This window comes from Cinclus cinclus, chromosome 2, assembly GCF_963662255.1.
Source record: "Cinclus cinclus chromosome 2, bCinCin1.1, whole genome shotgun sequence".
NCBI classification, from domain to species: domain Eukaryota; kingdom Metazoa; phylum Chordata; class Aves; order Passeriformes; family Cinclidae; genus Cinclus; species Cinclus cinclus.
The window spans coordinates 19,938,802-19,962,244 of NC_085047.1; the positions used below are offsets into that span (position 1 = coordinate 19,938,802).

Here is a 23,443-nt window from a genome sequence, read left to right on the forward strand (position 1 = left end):
TAGACTATTGTATCTCTACAGCAGCTCATGTCCAGTATTCTCACTGGCTTAGTTGGCTTTAAATTGGAAATTACGTCCCTGTGTCATGTTTGGGGCACACCAACTCTGACAGGAGGGAAGGCAGTAATATGTACTTCTCTGAAGTATTGCTCAGCTTAACTGTAAATGTTTCAAGGAGGAAGGTACATTTTCCAGCTCTTGAAAGATTTTAAACAATACATGGTACATAGAAAGGAGGAAACAGATTGTTTACATGCCTTTTGTATTCCAGATTTGGCCTTCTAATGAAGCTAGGCACTTAAACAAATGTTTTCCTGATAGTTTAGTCTGATTATAAAGCCATAGTTATAGAATGTTTATTACAGAAAACAACAGATGAATTGGTATACCTTAACATCTTTAATTCAACTTTAAATTTCACAGCTAGCCAAAAGGTTGTGGCTTAAGGCTTTCAACAATGCACTTCTTTCCTAATAGTTAACTTTTGTGTTTTTCTTCTCAAAACCAAACAAACTCGTTTCAAACTTAGAACTGTGACTTTCTCCACAGCAAGATGAAGGTGCTTAGGTGATGGAAAGGTGCAGAGGCAGTTAGAGAAGGAAGAGACCATGATCCAGAACAAACTAGTGCATCTTTATTTATTGCCTCTCTTACTTGTGCTGCTTCTGGTTGCAACAGGTGAACTCAAGGTTGTTGTGATCTTGGCTTTCAGCTTCCTCTTCAGGTACTTAAAGATGGGTTGTAAGCAGCAGGAGGGTGCTAAACCATACTTTTCTGTTCCAGCAGAGAAAGTAGGACAACTTACTCTCATGAGTAAGCCCACAGTTTTATTTAGGGGTTTACTGTTTGACACCCATTCCCGACAGTTTTTGTGTATCCATTCCTGTATTTCTGGATCGCGTCTGCTCTGGTGCTGCACGTTGTGCGTGGAGTCGATGAACGCCACAGAGTACACTTTATTCATCACCTCACGTTTCCTCTGCACCAGCAGATCAACAAACACCAACCCACCGTAGCCATGGGCAATGAAGGCCACGTTCCTGGCTGCACTACTTGCAATGAAATTATCCCATACATACACAGTATGCTCCTCGGGGCTGCTGCTGCCCCTCTTGGGAACCCCCCAGACAGACTGTGTAAAAGTAGGCACTTGTTCTGTGACAGAAAATCTCACCTTTTCAGAGTTTGGATCAGTGAAGTTGTCATTGGGGTTCAGTACAATCACTTCCCAGTGGCTTTGCAGGGCCATTTTGATGAATGGTATTTGTGTTCCATGTCTCAGGCCCTCACTGACAATTGTCCTTCGTCCCCACTGTCCAGCACAAAAAACTCCACAGCCTTGAAGAAGGATAATTAGGCTAGAGGAACTTGTTAGTGCATTCTTGCTCATGAAAAAGAAACTTCTTGGTTCACCCTCTGTAGCATCAGTAGGAATATAAACCTTCTGCAGCATGCAGACTCTTTCCAGGAGCTCATAAACATACTGGGTAATAAAATGTCCCAGAACTTTGTAGCGTTTATGATTCTGCTCATGTCCATTCTTGTAGTAATTGAAAACAAAGGACTCATTTGTATCCAGGTGCCTCAGTTCCCCTTTTGTATTGAAGTCATATTTTAGTTCCTCTTGATACTCTGAACCCTCTGTTAGTTTCCTCAAACTGAGTTCATGCTGTATTTGTAACCACTACAAATTAAGAGGAATGTTATGTCAAAGTAGTGATAGACCTCCACACAACACGTCTGCCCATCCCCCCATTGCTTTAGAATTCAGATTTAAAAGCTGTTAGAAATAGAATACCTGTCGATTCAGAGTATTTCATGGTGATCTATAGTAAACCAGCTGCTCTTAAAGTCCCTCAGAGATGTCAGTTGCAAAGTTCCAACAGCAGTAACTCCTTTGCCTTTATTATGCCTTATTTCAGTTTGGTAGTTAAACATTTGTAAGCTAGCATGTTTATGCAAAGATCTGTTTAAGGTAGTTTGAATTAAAGGTTTTAAGAAGGAGGCACATGTAAATGGTTCATTGTTCACTTGAGCAACTTTTATTGTGCTGTCTCCTAGCCATTATCTTGGAACTCCACTGAGTTTCAAGGCTGCCTTTAAAATGCAGGCCTTGGCAGTTGGAAAAAGTCCAACTGTCATACTGGATCCTAAGTTTTTAAAGAAAATAAGCTGTGCATACTAAGGACTTGAACCTTCCCATTGCTTGTGTACCAGCATACTCTCCATGTTTTACCTTCAGCTGCCTAGAATAGATCATACATGTATGTGTTTGCTTTCTGCTAATCACTCTAGTTACTCATTCATCCTTCCAAGCACTTGCCACATGGAAATATAGGAATGGATTACAGAATAAACTAGCCACTGTGATCCAGTAGCAGGAGAAAAGAAAGTCCAAGGACCAAATTATAATGAGGCTGGACTGAGGTCTCCAATTTCAGATTATCTCTAATGACTGATATGAATTATACCAGGAAGTGATTTTGGTGCAGCTGAAAAATTAAGCTTAGCAGAACCCTCTATTTTCCTAGTAACTCTTCAATCTACTACTGACTGTCACTGGCTGTAGAATAGCAAACAGGGTATATTTGGTATGGTCAGAATCCTATCTTTACAGGAGTTTAGTCCTAATATAGTATTTTTTTTTCTGTAAATGGTCTGAATCGAGTTATGTTTGGCAAGTTAGATTATATACCTTTAATTTTTTTCTTGCTGAACTAAAAGAAGTTTTATAGAACACAGAAAATTACATTCTATGTTAAAATCACTATATCAGCTGATAAAGCCAGTTACTAGGACAAAAAGTGATCTGAATATTTTCAAGCAGCTTGAGTTGGAACCAAACTCTTTCAAGAAATGCAAATTTCCTTGAGGTAAGGTGCTTAGCAGATTGAAAATTATTTCTTACATTCCCAAATTAAAAAAAACAAAAAAAAAATCAAACATTTTTGCTGTTCAACACTGCAACACCGTATGTATTTTCCTTTTGAGTAATCTCCCCTGGGCTAGTGTTAAGTCCTCTCTTCAGGTTCTTTCCCATCTTCTAAATAATAGAGAGCAGGCTAGAAAGTGATACTTTCTCCTTTTTTTAATCTCATAAAATCAGTACACATAGAAAAAGGGAAAAATCATATGCTATGATATATAAGCCGTTTATTACTGTCTTGCCAGTCTCTTGAAATGGAAACAGCACAAAAAAAATGCAAGGGCACCCATTCACCTACAATTTTTTTCATTTTTCAGGAAGGCATGAAAGACAAAGAAGACGGGAAAATATCTGTTTGCTATACTACTGAAATATGGGCAATTAATGCAAAAGATATGATACTTAGTAGGAAAGAAGCTACCCATATTCCAGTTGTTGTTCCTATGAGCCGAAGTGGGAGAAAAATGGACATATTTTAAGGAAAGATGTGTAAGAAGAAAGGCACAGGTTTCTGTAAGCATTAGGAATAAATAGGTAGGTGCAGTTTCCTCAGAGTGGTATGCTGGCGAGCACCTCTCAGTCCCTTTCTCCTCTCACCTCTAAAAGACTGGAGGGACTAATTTCCCAGCATACTCTGAATAGGAGGTTACTATTCTCTTACTTCAGATACTAACAAGCAACACTGCCTTTTCAGTTCCAAATCAAGGGCATGTGATTTCAAATTAAACCCTGAACATCTGCTTTACAAAGCATTGTGAATGGCTGCTGAAGATTTCAGGAGGCAGAAACAAACAGAGTTTTACATAAGGTGCACATATGCCTTCCTAAAATTGCCTTCAAGATGCAAAATGAGAAGTTTTGAGGCAATTAATAATAGGTTATCACTTATGAGTTTACTTAAATAGCGCCTTAGAATTATATACTTACTAGTACAGAGGAGTGATTTTGTTATAGTAACACAGTTAATTATAGAATTAAAAAGTAGCAATTACAGATTGTTCTAGATACAGCCGCATAATGCATGCACTTCTTTGTTGTAAGTCTGCATTTTAAAACAGCATTGACAGCTGTTTAATACTTCATTGTCTACATATAAATGCAATATTTAAGGCTGCATATGCTGGCAGGCTTTACAATTATTATCTTAATTTTTAAAATTTGCTTTTGGGGGAAAAATAATCCCTCTTCCCCTTCCTCCCACTTTTCTATTCATATTCTAAAATGCTTCAGATGTAAATTCAGCTGGTGCTGGTTGCAGCATTTGGCATATTCTAAACACTACTACAGTATAAGTACTGTATAAAATCCATACAGATTACTTTGTTTGCCATTTAAATCCACCTTATTCTAATAAAGCCCAATATTACCGTATGCTCGCCTGTAAAATCTGTCATCATCATAGATGGAAATCTTTTTCACTCTGGGAGCGTAGACAAGCCCTCTGCGTGAAAAAAAAAAATAAACCCAACCATGGTTTCAGTTTTCATTACTTTACCTACTCCAGAGCGTATCTAAAAAACCTATCAGTAGCTAGTACTTTGTGGCCATCTAAAGCACTCCAGATAGTAGAAATTAAAGACGAATCTCTCATGAGTGTAATTCACACCTCACAGTAAGTTAAAGCGAAACCTCAAGTATGAAACTAAACATTTGTCCGCACCAGTTTTAACTCCCACCACCAAGAAGAAAACAAAACAGAAAGCTGCACACAAAACTTACAATTACAAAGCTGACCTGCAAAAAAAAAAAAAAAAAAAAAACCAAAAAAACAACAACAAAAAAAAAAAAAACACAAAGCAAAAAAAAGTTCCACCCAACGAATCTTCGTCTCCCCTTGGCTACAGGGGGACTTCTAAGGGCATCAGCTGCAAACCGCGGCCAGGCGGGGTTATGAGGGCGCTCCCAGCTGTGCATCCCCCGTCAGGGGATTATAACCTGGCCGGGTCTGGCTGTCAGCTGGGGGGAACGTCATTAACAAGGTGCAATTTAAACCTGGCTCGGGTTCGCTATTTCTTGTTTAGAAGCAATGTAGGTTTCTCCGTTCTTTGATGGCATTCAGCGGGCCAGCACCAAGCTCATCCCGAGCAGTTTACAGCTCAGAGCGCCGGAGACGCAGCGCCGAGGGCCCGGGCGGGCGGTGGCTCCGGCGGGGCGGTGCCCGGCCCGGAAGTGCCCGGGGAAGCTGCGCAGGCGGCGGTGAGGCAGGTCCGGGTAAACAGCTGCGGTGGTGGCGGTGAGTGCTGGAAGCTGCTGCCGGCCCTTCGGCGGGGGAGTGGGAGGAAGGCCGGACTGCAGCCGGCCGGCAGCGTCTCGGGGGGAGCGGTGCGGCCGCTGTCTCGCCGGGCGGCCGCGCTGTCTGCCGCGGGCGAGCGAAGCCGGCCGGGCGGTTGAACGGAGGGCACCGAGGGACGGAGGGAGGGCTGGTGACGGTGTTCTGCGCCTCTGGGAGAAGGCTGAGGAGAGAGTGTGGAGAGGGGGAATTGCTGGCTCAGGCCCTCGGGATTTGCGGGTTCGTCAGAGGGAAGCTGTTCCCCTCCTAGCGGGCGGAGCCGGGGCCGCGGAGCTCGGGGCCCGCGGCGCTCCGCCGGCGGGCAGCCATGTGCCCCAGCCGGGCTGTGCGGGGACAGCCCAGGCGCTGCCGCTCCTGGGTGGTGCTTGCTCCCCCGAGCTGTCAGGCGGGCCCCGTTTGTCGGCTCTTCCTCGTCGGAACAGGCAGTACTTTGGCTGCTCTTTATCGGTCTGTTTCCCACCCTGGAGGGCTATGGCTCTAAGTTAGAAAAATAAAAAAAAAAAAAAAAAAAACGAGATAAGTGAAAGTCCCCAGACTTGGCTTTTTGAGAGACTCCAAACCAGCTGTAATCTTTGAAGGTCTTATGCCAGAGTCCTATCTGTAGAATGTGTATGAAGAGAATACATGTAAGTGCTGGAAGCTCTGAGGCTGTGTTCTTCCAGTGATGAAGTTTATAGATTAATCAGGAATCCTTGGCTGTCGTTTATTCTTGGAACCCTTGCAGTGGTACAGATGTCCTCTTTACTCCTTTTCACTTTATAGTCCAAGTGTGGACTGCTTGTTAGTTGTGTGCTTGCAGCAAGGAGTTAATCAGTAAATGTCTTAGCTAAGCATAAATTCTAGGGCAATTTCATTAACAACTCTGTCTATGCTGACAATCCACAGCCTTGCCCAGATCTGTCTTGTACTACTTTTTACCAAGACCTGTAGTGACAGGATAAGAGGGGATGGTCATAAATTGAAAGAGGGTAGGTGTAGATTAGACATGAGCAAGAGACGGTGGAGATGGTGAGACTGGAACAGGGTTCCCAGAGAAGCAGTAGATGCCCCATCCCTGGGAGTGTTCAAGGTCAAGGTTAAATAGGCTTTGAGTAACCTGATCAGTTGAAAGGTGCCCCTGCCCGTGGCAGGAGGGCTGGACTAGAAAATCTTTTAAAAGCCCCATCCAACCCAAGCCATGTTATGAATGTGTTTTCTTTGTTCTAGTTTGCTCAGGAATTACTTTCTTGTTCTTTCTTAGTGCCTACGACTGTGGTTCTACTTCCCTCTTAATCAATTAAGCAGAAATTGTTAAACTGATTCATTTTCTTTTTCTTTTTTTCCTGCCCTTTCCAGTAGAGAAAACCATGTCAGGAAGAACCTCATCTTCAAGTCACGTCAGTGTAAGTTCCTGAAATTTTCGACATTTTATTTAGAGGCTGTGGGTGTTCTGGTGTGTTTGCATAACAAAATTCATTCTTCACTGATCTAACTTTTGCTTTGTTGCAACATGCTTTCTTGGGAAACTGTTTATCATGATAGCAGTCAATAGTAATGTCTACTATTGTAAATCTATTAATATATTATAGGCTTAGCATTTCATTACACATAAACAGGGTGTTTCCCAAGTTATTTTAAGACCTAGGCTAACACCTAAAATTTTAGAGTAATTTGAAGTAAGTAGAACAGCAGCAAAACTGCGTAGAACTTAGTTACCTGCAGAGATGTACTCACAGGCTTACGCTGGTGTATATTTTTTCTTAAAATATCCCTATTAGAAGTAGTTTCTAGCAGTGGAAGTACTGCTGAGAACAAATGGTAGGCATAGGAACTGTTGTGATTGGGTAAAGTCTGGGTGATCTAGTGGTTTAGAAATAAGCTGTTTCCAGCACTGTGTTTATGCACTTTCTCTGGCCCTTGCTTCTACAAATGGGAACCTTTGTGAAAGTATTGCTGATTTAGATGAGTCTTCCAAGTGCGTATGCACATGTATGTGTAGAGTTAGTCACTTTTTATTTGGGAAAAACTGAGGCAACTGCATACCTTGTGTTTAGCATAGATTCAGACCTCTCTTTGACTGTTGACTTTGTGCTTGTTCTGTGAGTTAATTGTGGACACTTCTTAATGAGTGCAAGTGTTGGGAAGATGCTGTGTGGTGAGCTGGAAATGTTGCTGGTTAATGTATCTTGTGCTTTTTTTTATCCCTTTCTGTCAGTTGTCTCTTCTTTATGCTGAGTCTGACTTTATCTGTACTTAATGTTGTCTGATAGGTCATTACAGAGGTTATCAGGACCTCTTTAATTTTAAATGTTTGTTAAAATTCTAGATAACTATGTGTTCTTCAGAATCTCATAACAGAAGCTGCTAGTCAGGCAGCAGGTAGAGATCTGAAGTAAGAGATCTGTTCCTAGCCATTACAGTGCAGATCCAAAACATGCATTCTGGCTGATAAATATGCCACTTCTAAAACAAAACCAACCAAACAAATTTCAAACAATCTACTTGTAGAAGTTCCTGAATACGAAAATAGGTTGTTCTAATCTTTCCATGTTGATTGAAAAAAGGAGGTACTTGTATGACAAGTTGTTGCCTGTGACATCTGTATCCTTTAGAGTTTGAGGAATCTGTTTATTGTATTTGTTACAGTGTTTGACCAGCAAAGGCAATACTGTTTAGAAATAGAAATACTGTTTAGAGATACTGTTTAGAAATTTGTGTTTAATTACAAAAAACTTTAGTCTTAAGTTGCAAAGAAGTGTAGAGAAGGAGTAAGAGCACTCATGATTTGGAATGAAGGATTGAAATATTATCTTATGGTTCAGCATGCTTCATTATGGTCTGTCTGAAGGACTACCTGCTGAGCTAATGAATGCAGTTAAAGTGCTAATAATTCAGTTGTTAGCATCAATATTCTGGAATCCTTGCTTGTAATTTCATGTTACAATGCAAGGCATCTGGTAGCTTGTAAATCAAGTTCATATGACACTTTACAGTGTTCATCATATGGAGTAGCTGCAGCTTTTTCCTGTCTGAGCTAGGCTCAGCTGTCTGAGAGGTGTAAATGTTGCATTTCTGTCTGATACATTCTCATCTGGTTGTATTTGCAATGTCAGGTTTTGCTTCTCAGGATGCCTGGAGCAATAGCAATGCTTGCACTTTTATTCTTTCAGTTGATATTATTTTAACTGGTTTAATTAACTGATAGGAAATATCATACTGTTTCCTTGTCTCGATGATCTACTACAAATTTAGTTTGATTATTTTTGATTTGATTTTCAATGACCATACCTTCTTTCCTGTGTATCTTTTTTCCTGAACTGGTGAATTCCTGTGGATTGCTAACTGCTTTCTCTTTCAATAATTGCTTTCAAAATGCTGGTTCCATTTCTGTGGGAGTTGGCAATGACAGTAGCTGATACCATTTTGAGTACATTAAATTCTGTTTGATGCTGAATTATCACACTAAAATACATGTACTATTATAATATGTAATTGTTCTTCATCCTGATTTTTTTCTTTTGGGAACACAAACCTGGTCATGACATTCAGCTATTTTGTTTTCTCTTGATCATTCTCTCAGCTGAGACAGTTAAACTAGAGGGTAAACAAATCAGAATGAACTAAGAAAACTGTGCCAGTGGATTGGTTGTCACCTTTTTATCACATTTGAAGATGTAAAGTTAATAAAATAGAGCTGTTTCAGATGGTTCATGTGTTAAAACTAGCTCATTATGTGGTATGACACGATTTGGGATCAAGCATTAATGAGGAATGCATTTCAATTAAAGTCACAAGTCAGGGCTTCCCTTACAACTTTATTTTGCCCAGTTAAGACAGCCTTGTACATGGCTGTATGTCAGCTTGTAGCACCAGTGGATAATTTAGTTTTACCATTTGTAACATCATCTGTTTTCAGTTTCATATACCAAAGAAGAAAACAAACACCAAGTCAGAGGATGTCCAAGTTCAGTCCCCTTTGGCAAGGCTCCTGGGCTCTCACCATTGTGACTACCCTTTAAAAGAGGTAAAGAGAAGTTCTTCAGAGTGTAAAGTGTGTAGGAGAGTGTTAAATGAGGTTTTGGTTTAGTTTTGAAGGCTGGATTTTTCAACACCAGGTGCTGCCTTGTGACCAGTAACTAATCCAGATTGTCTTGAGAGAGACAAGTGTGTAAGTCTGAAATCTTTCTGCAAGCATACATTTACAGAAATGGGAGTCTAAATGCCATGTTTCCAGCCTAAATCATTGAAAAGCAGTTTCTCTTCAGGTGTAGTTTGAAACTAATTTAAAAATAATTAATTTAAAGGTAAATATGATATTTAATTTTATTAGTTGATTGTCTTCTGACTGCTGAACTTGTAGGGTATATTCAGATCAGTTACCAAACTTTCTGTTATATGGAAATAAACTTTACATTGAGTTTTCAGTTATCCAAGAGCTTAAGCTTTTAAGAGAATATATGAAGTACTGTATAACTCTTGACAGGATTTTAGGTGCTAATACAGAAACAACTGTATTAAGACCAAAAGACTGTAAGAGTCTTATGGCATTAATCATAACTGAGTGTCTGGATCATCTCAGTCACATATAGAAGCAAATATTTGCCTCTATGAATCTTTTCCAAATTTAGTAAGCATTTCAAATGTCAAGTGTTGGAAATACATTTTGCTACTCTTGTTTCCTTCAGCTGAGCATCCAGAGTTTATTGCTGGCTTTAGTGCTTTCAGAATCATAGGCCTGGACAAACAGATCTCCTCCCCCTCAGAGGAGGTTGGAAGGTATAGTGAGGGAAGGTAGGAATGTTTTTGGACTTACAGTAGCAGTGGTAATGTGACCCAGGTTATTTGAGAATACTGCAGTAGAGACTTACTGTGGGGTTGTGTTCTGTACTGGTAATACTTTCAGTGAGCAGAGCATACAGTTTCAGTCAGGTTTGGAAATGGGAGGTGAGGTGATGTCTCTTGCGGTTACATGCAGAAACCTCTTGGGCTGATTCAGATGGCATTTGCATGGACTTTTTCTTGTATTTCTCTCTGCCCCCATAAAAATAATGATTTGAATGGGTGAATTGAAAAATACTTTATTTTCTTGTTATTTCCTGGATGTTGTCTAATTTTCCGTTTCTTAATTTTCCTACCTATGTCTGTATATTTCAAACTTTTCCATGTATTTGGGGCTTTCAAATGCTTTGAACACTGACTAGTTTTTATGTTCTTTATGTACTTTTTATGTACTTTAGAGGAACTTGGTTGTGAGTTGTCAGAGTTTGCACCGTGTTTTTTGAGAAACTTTGCGCAGTTTTCAGTGACTTGGATGTATAGGTCTCTCCTGTGCTTGAACACCAGTGGTATGAGGTAAACTAGATGGTGTTTGAAGGCAGGAAGAGGACAAAGCCCCATCAAGTAAATTTTTTTGCTGCCAACATTAATAATGGGTTTATTTTACATTAGTTAGTCCCTATGGTAGCAAAAAGTTTGATTTGGTATATGCCTTTCAGACCTCACTGAAGTTTGTAGAATATGCATGGGCGTGAACTTTTCAGATGCCCTTTCAGACCACACTTAGTCAAAAAAGAGGATAGGCTTGTCTGCTTTCAGCCTGAGTGGCATAATTTTTAAGCATCACTTGGGTTTATCATATTTTGAATTTTAAGAAATGAGGAAGATTTGGAGAAGAGTTGGAGGGCAAGAGGTTTCTGGAATTGCAGCAGTAACTGTATTGTGGGGGGGCTTCATATATTTTATTTGAAAATAGAAGTACTTTCTGGTAAGGTAAGAGAATTTTGAAAACCACCGCCTAAGTACCAAACCTTCAAATTGCTTTTCCTTCTCAGAACTTTATATCTTTATTGTAACCTGTAAAATTTGCCTAAATGCACAGAGTTAGCCTTTACTTTCTGCATCTCATGTATTTGTGATTTGGTGGAAGAGGCCTAATATTTAAAATTGTGTGTTTGATATAGTCCCCCTTGAAATTGGGAAACAATGGAATTGTCCTGACTGTTTTTTCAGGAGAAAATAGTTCTACTCGAGATCAGGTGATATGTGGCTTCTTTAAATCAAGCAAATTAATTCTTTGCAAAATTGCTATATATGCTCTCATAACTTTGATGTATTTGGTTAGCTGCATTGTTCCACTGTCCCATTTTTCTAGTGCTTTTTCCATTATGACATATTTGGGTTTGTTGAAATCTGCCAATTTTATTTGTTTTGTTTCAGTGGAGATTAAGTGCCAACAACAGAAAGCCTTCCACAAAAGGAAGAAGGCAAAAGGATTGCAACAGATGCAGCTCTAATGATGAAGAATCAATTGGGTAAGGAGTCATCTCAAAATTAGTTTATCTCTGCATGTTCAGAGTTTCACAGCCTTTCTTGAAGATGAGTGTCTGTCTCTAATTATTCATGTCATGCAGAGAAGGTTTTCAAGCTGTTGGGTGGCTCACCTTCAGAGAATCATGCTACAGTGGTCTAATGGGAACTGTAACCTTTCCTTTGTGTTATTGCAGCACAAGACTGTGAAATTAGAATGAGAGTGCTTACTAGAGGAATTACTGCTTGTTAACCTGTTTGAAAGGTGTTCATTTCTGAGTGTAAATTGTCATTCTAGCTTTAAGATACCTTCAAATATGTAAGAAGCTTCCCAGAATTCTTCCATTTTTGTTCTGTACTGCACACTCGTTAGCCTAAGCTTTATCAACTCTTTAAAACAATTAAAAATCCCTTAAACACTATGGTGATTAGTAGTGGAAGGAAGTAAAAAAAAAATTAGAGCTTTTTCACCTCTGTGTTGCTGTCAAGGCACTTAAGTAATTGCTGATGTGCCCCCTCTTTATTGTGTTACCATGAGCAAATATCTTGGTTTCTTTGAGATGATGGCAAATTATTGATATGCTATTATAACTTAAAATCATGATCTGCAGAGTTGTCAGCTAGGTAGTTGTTCTGTCCAAGAAAATGTTGAAGCTGGAATTTAGTCCCAAATGAGTCAGTAGTCTCCTTGTCTCATTTTGATCGCTTTCTAATACAAATTTGAATGAATTTGAGACAGCAGTTCCAGCACTGGTGTGTGCACACAATATGATCGTCAAGTAAGGAACCGTATCAATTAGCTGTGATTATTGTGTGAAATAGAGGTCAAACATTTTCCCCAAAGCGGTATAAACAATTAATAGCTTTTGGTCCTGTGGTTTATAAGGCAGAATAATTCTTTTCTTGCCTGTGAAAAGCAATACGAGACTTGTCAGGAGCAGCTAACAGCATTTTTTATAATGGATATTTTGTTCATTCTGTCATTACCTTTTGTTTTCATTATCTTTTGTTTTCATTGCCTTTGCTTTTGTATTTTTTCGGTTTTGCAGAGGTAAATGATAGACTGTGGTAGGTACTTGTTTCAGAAACAGACAAATTGTCTTTGGTTTTCCTTCACCAAGATGCCTCCAGTGTTACTGTTATGCAAATTACTTGCTGGGTCTGCTCGTGGGACTTGCTTTTAATGTATAATTTACTATTTTTATATGACACTTACTTTAATATTTTGAAATGTCTTTGCTTGAGTTGCTCACTTTATTCTGTGGACAATTTAACAGATAATTTTTATGGATCTGTGTTGCAACCATTGTTTACAGATGTACAGGCTGGCTTAAGTTTAGATGTTTCACTGAATCTATAGTACTCCCAGTCGTGTAACGTGGTTTTCAAAAAACACTGCCAGAGGCCATACCCCTTTTAGAAAGGGAAGCAATTCAAAGCTCTTATGCTCCTCTTCTGCTCTGAATGTTAGGTCATAACTGGTTCAAAAATTTCAGTCAAAACCTGGTGCCAGATAAGAAGTTATGCCTTGGCCTGGCACTGACAAGTATATACCGTTGACTTCCTTATTTGTTGAAGGCTCCTCTCCTTTGCATAGATTTCCAGTGCAAAGCTTGCTTCATGGTTATGTGTGTGTGCTTGAAATTATAAGATCATTTTGCTGGAGTACTTGCCTAAAATCTATAAACCCCATTTAAATCAAGGGAATGGAGAACATTACAAATTCAGTTCCAAGTAACAATCAGTAAACCAAATTATAGGGGAGCCTGGAGCCTGTTAAGGTCTAGCCTGATGTAAGTTGTGATCAAGGGATGTCAGACCTGAATTTTCAAGGCAGCCAACAAACTATAGGTAGTGAAATTCTGCTTCTGACTCCTTTGCCTCCTGCTGTGGACTTTTTCTGTCATTATGTTGTTTAAGCACTCAATATCGGAATATTTTCTGCTATCTTTAGAAGTCTTGATCATGTATGGTCACAGTGTCTTTATTTTAGTCGTGTGTTCCCACTGGACTAATTACCTTGCTCTTTGAGCTGAGCCTAAATTTAGTAAAATTTCATTGTGATATTATGTGCTAGAGAATTTTAAAAAAAAAGTCATTTCCATGAGGTGGAACAATGAAAACTGAAAGAATTGAGATCTGGGAAATTGATAGCCTTGGTTTGTTTTTGGTCAGGAGAGCTGAAGTGTTCCACAGAGAATAGCACATTCATGTTGTCTCATAATCCTCTGCAATATTGATTTTAAAACCTATTTTTTAAGAAGCAGCAATTTTCTGGCTCACATCTGTGTATTGCTAGGGCTTACTTCTATGACTGTTCTCTATTTGGAGGAAAAAAACCCACCATTTAATTACTTTGAGTTTTAATTTTGAGTCCTGTTGGAGGAAAAGGGGAAATAGCTGTCTTAGTCTTTCCTTGCATCATGTCTTCTGGTATCCCAAGAGCTGAAGTGACTTCAGTTCTTCAGTTCTGCAGCAGCTTACCCTCTAAAGTAGTTTGTGTGTTTCTTGTCTTTAGGGAGGAATTTTAAAGCACAAGAGTGAATGTCTAGTTTGAAAAGATAACTTGTACAGATTTTCTTGATGACTTTTACCTTGAAATTCTCCTTAACTGCTTCAGTGGCTGTATATTTTCATAAGAGCCTAACAAGTTCTTGTATAGCTGAATTTTAATTGATCACTTGTCTTAAATGAAATAATATTAAATAAATTAAATATTCTCTATTTCCTTTGGTACTGCTTATTTATTTCTTATTTCTAATATACGTTACAGTGGACAAACAACTAATGATGTAGAAGTCTGGTTGCTATAAGCTCTTCTGAGGTATTAAGCTGTGATTCATTTGTGAGCTCAACATTTGAGAAGTCCAGAAGAAAGCCAAAACTTCTGATTTAGTGGGCGTTTCTATAGGAAAATAAGGCTCTTGCTTCCTCCTGGATCAAGAACACTTGCCAGACTTGGGATGTTCTCACTAAGCTGCTACAGTTGAACTCCACTATTTAAGACAGTAGTGTTACTCAGCTGACTCTCTGTGTTCACTTTCTAAGCTTTTCAGTAATGGAACTCCAGTCTCTTGATCCTCAGTGTTGAACAAACCTCTGTGACATCTACAGTATTTGAGGCACATTTTCTGAACGCTTTTTTGCATTAACATTCATAGACTATACATAGAACTAGGTGCAAGAAAAGAAAGGTGAAAGCCTTTTCCAGACTGCATAAAACATTCTGGAGCACTACTATGCATTAGGTTGGTATTCAAATGAGACTGTCCTTGCACATGTGACTTTCTATCTCTCTCTGCTGTCACAGAGCCAAATGTCGCACTTGATACCCTGGATTGTTTTTCCAACAGCTAATTAGGACCAGTCTGTTACATAACACTTTGTCCTGTGTCCATATCCTTGGCATCAGAGAGCCTTAAGTGGGTTTTGGGGTTCTTTTTTTTTTTTCCTTGTCTTTTGAGATAAAGCCTTACCTCTTTTCCACCAGTTTTTCTTTGGGAAACTTCTGATAGGGGTTCAGAGAATGAAGGAAACTGCCTTCACTTGAGCTTAAGTTACTTACGTTTCAAAAGGAGCCATGTAGAATTATTGTGCATGGTCTAGATAGTGGTCTCCAAAGTTTGGTGGATTGTTAGAGACAATTCACTGGGGTACAGGAATGAAATATTTTTGTCCAATTACTAAATGGTTATATCATCTTTGTTCCTTTTAAAATTTCTATTTCTGTGCTTTATAATCATAAAACTGAGGTTGGAAAAAAACCCTTAAGATCAACCTGTCACTAGTACCTCTCTGTAGATTTCCATTAAATAAACTTTGTGGAAGGTACATGCTCAAAATACTTACTGCTAGTAGGGATGTGTGATTAAAACATTTTGGAGATCGCTGGTCTGGGAAAGGCATAGCAGAGCTTTGGAAGAAAGCAGCTCATGGCATATGCGTTGTGGCATTCAGGGTTGCAGAGATCTCATCAGGTTCACAGCCATCCACAGCTTTTGGGCAGGTTGTCCAAGCTGTGGGTAGGAGCATTTGTCTTTTCAGGGTCAGTGGGGGGGCCTTTGCAGTGTCTTGTGAATATGGTAAGTAACTAGGGAGGGGAAATCTCAGTGTCAAGTTTGAAAGAGGAAATTAAAAGGCTTACTTGGAACATCTGCTGCAAGTTTGTTGCATTTCACTAGCATGGCAGTTCCAGACCTTCCAGACCTTATTTTAGCATGTCTGTCCTTCAGCCACAAAAGTTTCCATGCTCTATCTGTATTTGCCTCTAGGTACCCTGTAACTGGGCTGCTGAGCTGAATTGTCAGTGGGACAATTGCAGCTGCTTCCAGAGTTGTAAACCCTGCAGCTATGTGTGCAGTAAGGTTTTTTCCTAGCTATTAGAAAGACATTTGCTCTACAGTAAGAACAATTGTTTTTTGGTGGTTTTTTTTATGCAAGACATGCAATAGGAAAAACCCAATTCTCACTTTAATAGTCTTTAAAACCCAACAAATTAGCCTGAACTTCAGTGTCTTTGTAGGACCAGCTCTTGGAAAACAAGTTCAGTTTTCAGAGATATGAAAATAAAGTAAATCCTGACAAATCTATGATCTGTAATGCTTATCAGCTTATAAATTCCATAAGCTGAAGTCCTGACATTAGGTCACAAACACCTTGTGCAGCACTACAGGCTAGGGAAGGAGTGGCTGGAAAGATGTCTGGTAGAAAAGGCCTTAGTGTGGTGCTGGTTAACATGAGCCAGAGTGTGCCCAGGTGGCCAAGAAGGCCAGTGGCACCTGACCTGTGTCAGCAATAGTGTGGCCAGCAGGACCAGGGCAGTGATTGTCCCCCCTGTTCTTGGCACTGGTGAGGCCACACCTTGAGTTCTGTGCCCAGTTCTGGGCCCCTCATTAAAATACTAAAGTATTGGAGTGAGTTCAGAGGAGGGCTGTGGAGCTGGTGAAGGATCTGGAACATAATTCCTATGAGGGGCAGCTGAGGGAACTGGGCCTGTTCAGTCTGGAGAAAAGAAGGCTGAAGGAAGACCTTATAGCTCTGTAGGACTGCATGAAAAGAGGTTGTGGCAAGGTGGGTGTTGGTCTCTTCTCCAAGACAACCAGTGGCAGGACAAAGAGACGTGCTCAAGTTGTGCTGGGGAGGTTCAGGTTGGATATCAGGAAAAACTCATTTACTGAAAGAGTGGTTAAGCACTGGAATAGCCTGCCCAGAGAGGTGGAGTCACCATCCCCAAAAGTGTTCAAAAGCAAGTTGACATGGCACTTTGCAGTGTGGTTTAGTAGGCATGATGGTATTCAGTTGAGAACTTGTTCTTGGAGATCTTTTTCAACCCTTAGGATTCTGTAAGAAAACTGTCCAAATTACTAGCCATAATGCAGAATTAATTCTTTATGTGAAGACCTCAGTACCTAGCTCTGCTAGGCAGAGCTACCAAAGTAAAAATACTTCTTTAAAGAACTTCAGTACTGACTTTATAATTAATGATTTTAAGTAATTTGTTTTAGTGCAATTGAATAGAAAGAGTTGGATCTTCAGAACTGGGAGATTTGTAGTAATGTCTTTTTTTTTTTCCTCAGTAAGATCATAATTAATCTGCTATATGGGAACATATAATAATAATGGTTTTAAAATAGATTACACAGAATGAGTGCCTATTTTCATATCCTGCAGGTGGTTGAGTGTACACTTTCAGAATTGCTTGTAAGGCCATAGTGACACCACTTCCAACATTTTGCGATAAGATATGCCAACACTTCCATTTCAGTGTTTCTGCACTGAAAGTTTACCTCTTCAGAATGGCATATGGTTATGTTAGTCATTCATGCCAGAAGAAGAAACTTTGAAAGGCTGTCCTGATCAAAAGATGAGTTTGTGATTGCTCTTCTCCAAAGAGAACTGCTTTGTAAATTGCTAGGACAGTGACCTTAATTCTATCCAGTAGGATACAGAGACAGTAAACTCATGGAATATCTTTGTTGAATTCATGTGACTTAAAGTTCTCAGCACCCTAGTATTAATGTATTGTTATATGTATGGCAGGCAACCCAAAGTTATCTTGACGAATGTCCTGAGGACGAAAATAGGAAGAAAATACATGCAGGCGCAACCTAAAACTGATGTTAATTTTTCTGATGCTGGCAAGTTGCAGTCAGATCAAGCACCCTCATCATCTGCTGCCAGCATAAAGATATGGCACATTTTAAACCCTACTCTCCAAAGTCTTTTTCTGTCTAAAAGGTATGTTGTCTTTGCCTCATGTCACTAAACAAAATAATTTTCCTTGCAGTTATTTTTAATGAGAAAATGTTCTTCATTGTACTGCAGCTTTCATGTTCATGAACTGTATTTTATCTGACTTCACTGAATTCACTTGCACCTGGTTCCTTTTGATAATTGAGAAAGATAGTGCCAGGCATGCTGTAGTGTTTTTTCTAATAAAATGGCTTCTAGATGGTCCTGTTCTCTCAAGACCAATTAATTATAATTTAGCCATTGGATTTTCAAAATGTTTGGCTTTTCTTTTTTATTATCATGAAAAGAATACACTTGAATTTAACTGCAACCCTTTTCTTAAAGATACCAAGGTGTATTTTCACTGTTACTGTTTTAGACTACTCACAAAAATAGGAAAACTGGCATAAATGATCAGAAGAAAAGCATATCAAGTCCAGTATCTTCTTTGCACCCCTTCAAGCAGTGGTCAGTTGCACATATTCAGGAAAAAGTATGGCTAGTGTGAATGCTTTATTCTCTGGGTTTTCTGTCTGAGCTTCTGATGACATTTTAGGGGCTTTCTTTATTGGAGGTTGCATCCAGTCTACATGTTTTTCAGTATTAGAATTTTCCTCTTTGTGTCTCTTAATTGTTTATCCTCTGGGTTTCTGCAAAAAAAAAATTGTGTCTGGAAAGTAGTCTCCCAGTGAAAAGCAAATTTACATCTTGGAGCAAGGGGAGATCTGAGTGTCTCCAGACAGCTGGAGTATGCTCTGTGGATGAACACAGACAACTGAAGAATTATGCAGTCAATACCCAAAAGGCACTGATGTTCAAAACATATTCAAAAAGGCCATAGCTTTACAGCCTAATCCAAAATAAATTGCAATGGAAGTGGTAGAACTTAAATCCCAGTCTGAGAAAGGAATTGGATATGGGTTGTACAACAAGCTGGCTGCTGTGACATTTTTATGAAGCAAGTTGAGTTGCTCTTAAACATCATGTGTTTGTTCAAGTGGGAGTTGCATCTTCATACTTCTGCTTGGCTTATTTTTGATGATTCTGTTTTAACACCTGGTGGACTTTTTCTGGGTCTTGCTATACTGTAGAGTTCCACCTCATAGTTGAGGAGTGGAATAAAATCTAATGCTGCTTTTTGTGTACATGCTACATTTCTACCTGTTCATTAAGTGCTTTAGAAAACTTGCTCCGTTTTACTGGAGGCTTCTTGTTCAGAGGAAAATCAAGATTGATCATTCCAGAGCTCTGAGAAATATGTGCAGATACTATATGAAAGCTGTTTAGAGATAAATATTTACCAGTTTTTAAACAATACTGCATGATATGTTAAGAGGCAATGCAGTGTGCTTAATATCTGGCTAAGGTAAAATTACATGGCTAGTTTTTCTTACCCTGGTCTTACTTTGTGTTTATCTGCTCTCCTTGTTTTTGAAGTTTCTTAAATTTTTTTTTTTTTGCCTCTAAATGACTAAAAATTATTGATGTTTAATTATCAAGCCTCTGGGATACATGAATTTAACAAGAAGTTTGTTTCTCTAGATTTCAGTGCAGTACTTATGATTTACTGTTATATGTATGGCAGGCAACCCAAAGTTATCTTGACGAACGTCCTGAGTACGAAAATTGGAAGAAAGTACATAGACAGCCATGTAATACCTGATGCAAATTTACCTGCTGCTGACAAATTGCAGTCGGGCCAACTACCCTCATCAGCTGTTGCCAGCCTACAGACATGTCAAATATTAAGCTCTCCTCATGAAAGTTCTTTTCTTTCTGAAAGGTATGTTACTGCTGATTTTGCCAGTCTTCCTGAAGTGACACAACTTCACAATGGAAAAGAATTTCCCTGAAACAGCTTTTGTTCTACTCTTTTCTTGAATCAGGAGATCATTTTCCTGAGTGCAAATTAACATGCTTCTCCAATGAGTCATTTTAACATTACATTTGTTCTGGGTTGCTGGACCTGGTAACAGGCTGCTTTTCTTTCTTAGAGGAATTTCTGTTTGCAGTGCATCACTGTTTTGATTTGGGAAGTAACACAAGTAATTCAAACTCATCTAAGTTGGTTTTGTGTCCAGAACCAGAATCTTGCTTTCCTGTTGGTGTTAGTGTTCTATCATGATTTAAAATAACTTCTTTTTCAAAATAGCTCCAAGTTCCTCTTTGTGGTAATTAATTTCTTTTCACATTAACCCACCAGTGGTCTCGGGATTCTTTACAAGGGTGGCTTTGGTTAAGGGCTGTGTGTGTCCTCTTACCACTTAACATCTGCCTTTCATCTTTTCTTCCTATATTTAGGTTGACTGAGCATCACAGTAATGTTTGACATATGATACTTGAAGAAATTAAAATTAGATAACATCTGTTTTGGTCTAAGGTGGCAGTTGCATTCAAAGTAAGCTGCCTCCTTTTGTCTGTTATGCTTGCATCTTTGCTCAACAGCAAATTTGCCACAGGAAAATTCTGAGGAGGACAGTAGAAAGATGAAGAAGAGAAGAATGATGTGGGTTTTTTTTTTTTTTTTTTTTGAAGGCAGGAGTAATTAACAATTCCCAGGTTACAGTTGAAAAAAGTCAGTCATATTCTTCGTTCTGATATGTCAACATCTTAGAGACCTGAAATTAAAAGCAATTCTTTTTTTTTTTTTCCTATTGGGTTGCCCATTGCTGCTTAAATTAATCTGACAAAGCTTCAATTTAAATGAGATTGAGAGAACAGTTTATTAGGCTGTCTCATTTTAAAGTATCATATTTGTTGCTAATAATTTTCTCTAATTTAAGACTGAAGTGTGGGGTGTTTGGATTATTGTGAGTTTAGATTTTTGGGGATTTTTTGGTTTTGTTTTATTGCAAAATAAGACTAATTTTTTAGTGTCTGATTTTTTCACTTAGTAAAGTTTTGGATTATTGGAGGTAGTGGATTTATAGAGAGGAAAACATGAACTTGTATTTAATGCTCTAAATTTGAGGATACATCTTGTGTATTTTTTCTGGCTCATATCTGGAGCACAGCATCACATATTATGCACAATAATGGTTTGAGCTAATAATTTTTTTAGTAGTTGTGAATTCAACTTTCTGTAGATTTGGAGTGGTTCATTGATTAATATTCTGTACCTGTTGTGTGGTTTTCTAATGTATGGTGTAAAAGGCTTGTTTATCAGCAACCAAGATTAGGATAATTTTTCACCCTTCCCCAGTGACTAGCACTTAAGTGCAATTTGTAATTGATACCAAACTGGAAATGGAGAATTTAGGAGTTATTTCAACAAAGTTATGGCTTGATCTTGGCCACCTGTCTGTAAGTAAAGTGAGTGCATTACATACACTTGGCACTGATTCTTTTGGGGTCTCTTCTTGGGAGGAGAATAATAAAAGCTCCCTCTTTGTAAGTGTTGCACATATATATGCACATGAACATACAGAGAGTCTTTTGTACCATCAGAGTAGCTAGAATGGATGCTTTGTATTGCTGAAAACTATGCTAGTCTTGTACTGTGGAAATTTCAGGTCAAGTCAAAGATTTGTGTGTCATCAGAACAGGGTGATAATAAGTTAACCTATCTCTACCAGCTAGAACTTAGTGCCAGCTCTCTCTTTTCCGTTCTTGCTCTTTGTATTACAGAATTGGTGGGTTTTTGTTGCTTTACTGCAACCCAATGTGAAATGCATATTTATTTAAGTGAGCACTGACCTGTCAGTATAACTAATGAATTTGAGATAGGTTTTAAATGTAAAGAAACTTAAGTGTTTACTGTATTTGTTTCTCATGGTTGTTAAGAACACTTTACAATATATATTGCCATAGCTTCATAGGCGATGCATGTATCTGTTAAGGGGTGCATTTTAAAATGCATTTAGCAAAGCTGGAATTGAAAATTAAATGTGCAGAATTAATGTATAAATCAAATATTTTTAGGAAAATCTGTTAGCTGAAACAGCCCTATTCAGGTACTTTCTGTTGTTAAATACCCTGAACTGTGATGTTGATATAAACCAAATGCTGAAAAACACTTGATGGTTTTGTATGGTCCTGTAAGATGGTCAAATCTATACAGCTGTTATGCATACAAATACTTTAGTTGAGAGAGAAGTGTCGATTCCAAAATTAAATTTTCTGTAGTGGCCTGCCTAGTCTATGGAAGACTGTCTTGTTCTATATACAGAATGAACAATGGAATCTATTTCTGTGTGTGGTCCAATTCATGATTCTTTGTGAATGTAAAGATAATCGGTATTTTTTTCCAGTGCTCATCACTGTAGTATTGGAGCACTCCAGAAATCTTTGTCTGTACTGAATTCCCAAAGAGCACTGATAATCCAGTTTACAGACAGGTCACTAAAGAGTAGTTATCTGTTCCAAAAGTGTTCAACAGTTTTGGTTGTCTGGTTAGAGATGTCCAAAATATTTTTCACCATGATGGGTGATGATTTTTAGGAGTTGAAGCTTGGCTGTCAGTGATATCAGGCATTGTGATGATCACTTAGCTCTTCAAAAATTTGAGACCACAACATTCTGAGTACAACACATTATGAAATGATGAACACAAAATCTGTTTTGATTAAGTACGGTAATCCTTTTCTGTTTCTTTCTTTCTTTCTGTCTCCCATCCTTCACCACCACCTTTAAAGTTAATTGTTTCAGGCCCTTTTGAGCAAATAATTTCACATTTTGGGGTCTTACTCAGGGGATTCTATCAGCAGTTCGGAATCTAAGTTAAAAATATATTACATTTCCACCATATTCATTACAAAAGCAAAGATAGTCAACTGACTGTTCTCTCTTTTTTTTTGTATGTGTTCTTATTGCAGTCATTCCTTACAGCAAAATAATGTTTCAGTGTCTGATCTCAAGGATGTCAGATTCTCATACTGGGCTTTTTAGAAGCATCTGTTTCATAAAAAATGTTAGAGTATCTGTGTACTTCCACGACTGGACTGAATTCGTATTTCATTTGGCAAGGTCTGCACGTTTATGGAAGAGGCAGAAGTTTGAAGTCTGATCAACTCTTGTTTCTGTTGGGATTTTTATTCAGTATTATTTCAAAATAAAGATAAGTCATAGCTCATATTATTTACAGGTCTGAACATTGCCTGAGAAAGACAGATGATGAACTGTGTAAATTGACCAAGGCTTCTAAGGAACTAGAAAAACCTAATGCCGTCACTTTCAGAAGACGAGAGCTGCAGAAGAAAGGTTTGTAGTGAGCAGTCATCTGGCAGTTAAATATGAATTTTGGAGAGTGTTGAAATATTTTCTTTTACTCTAGTATTGTGAGGAGAGCACAGAAATAAATTGAGGTGTTGCTTACAGTGTATGTGTTTCCTCAGAATGCATTTTTTTGCAGATACAGTAAAAATATATCAAATGCCTGGTTTTAAATAGGAATAAAGCTATGATGAATCAAATCTGTGGAAGAAAAATGAGACTGCAGCCTCACTGCATTGTTATAATCTTGATTTTCTAAAAATTCTTATAGTAAAAAATGTAGTCCATTAAGTAACCTCAAATGGTTTGTGAACCCTGCTAAAATATTAATGCTTGACAATCTTTGCTTTCACTGTTGAAGAATTGCGACCTCTTTGCACACTCTCCAGGGATAATGTGCTGTCTTTGTATGCTGGTTACTAATATTTGCAGATTACAACAGGGAATTAAGAATATTGCATTTGGCAGAAGATAAAGAAAGACTGTGGAATGTAAAGTGC

General features: G+C 38.5%; 2 protein-coding genes across 10 annotated transcripts in view; one reads left to right on the top strand and one right to left on the bottom strand.

Moving 5' to 3' along the window:
• Nucleotides 1-403: 403 nt before the first annotated feature.
• LOC134058245 (putative protein FAM172B) lies at nt 404-4,353 on the bottom strand. The gene is made up of 2 exons (XM_062515444.1): nt 4,294-4,353; nt 404-1,684 (listed from the first exon to the last, which is right to left on the bottom strand). The coding sequence occupies exons 1-2, from the start codon at nt 4,324-4,326 to the stop codon at nt 635-637; spliced, it is 1,083 nt and encodes a 360-aa protein (XP_062371428.1). The 5' UTR covers nt 4,327-4,353; the 3' UTR covers nt 404-634.
• A 743-nt stretch (nt 4,354-5,096) lies between these two features.
• SENP7 (SUMO specific peptidase 7) overlaps nt 5,097-23,443 on the top strand; it is a 40,493-nt gene continuing 22,146 nt past the window's right edge. For 4 of the 9 annotated variants that reach the window (XR_009934385.1, XR_009934386.1, XM_062515436.1 and 1 more), the window contains exons 1-7: nt 5,097-5,159; nt 6,552-6,598; nt 9,112-9,219; nt 11,412-11,506; nt 17,541-17,738; nt 19,318-19,515; nt 22,816-22,931. Coding sequence is in view for 7 of the 9 variants with exons in the window: in XM_062515436.1 (XP_062371420.1) it covers nt 6,563-6,598; nt 9,112-9,219; nt 11,412-11,506; nt 17,541-17,738; nt 19,318-19,515; nt 22,816-22,931 (751 nt within the window). In the remaining 2 variants the exon portion in view is untranslated. The remainder of the gene's footprint in view (nt 5,160-6,551; nt 6,599-9,111; nt 9,220-11,411; nt 11,507-17,540; nt 17,739-19,317; nt 19,516-22,815; nt 22,932-23,443) is intronic. The other 5 variants (XM_062515439.1, XM_062515438.1, XM_062515442.1 and 2 more) reach the window with 5 other exon arrangements.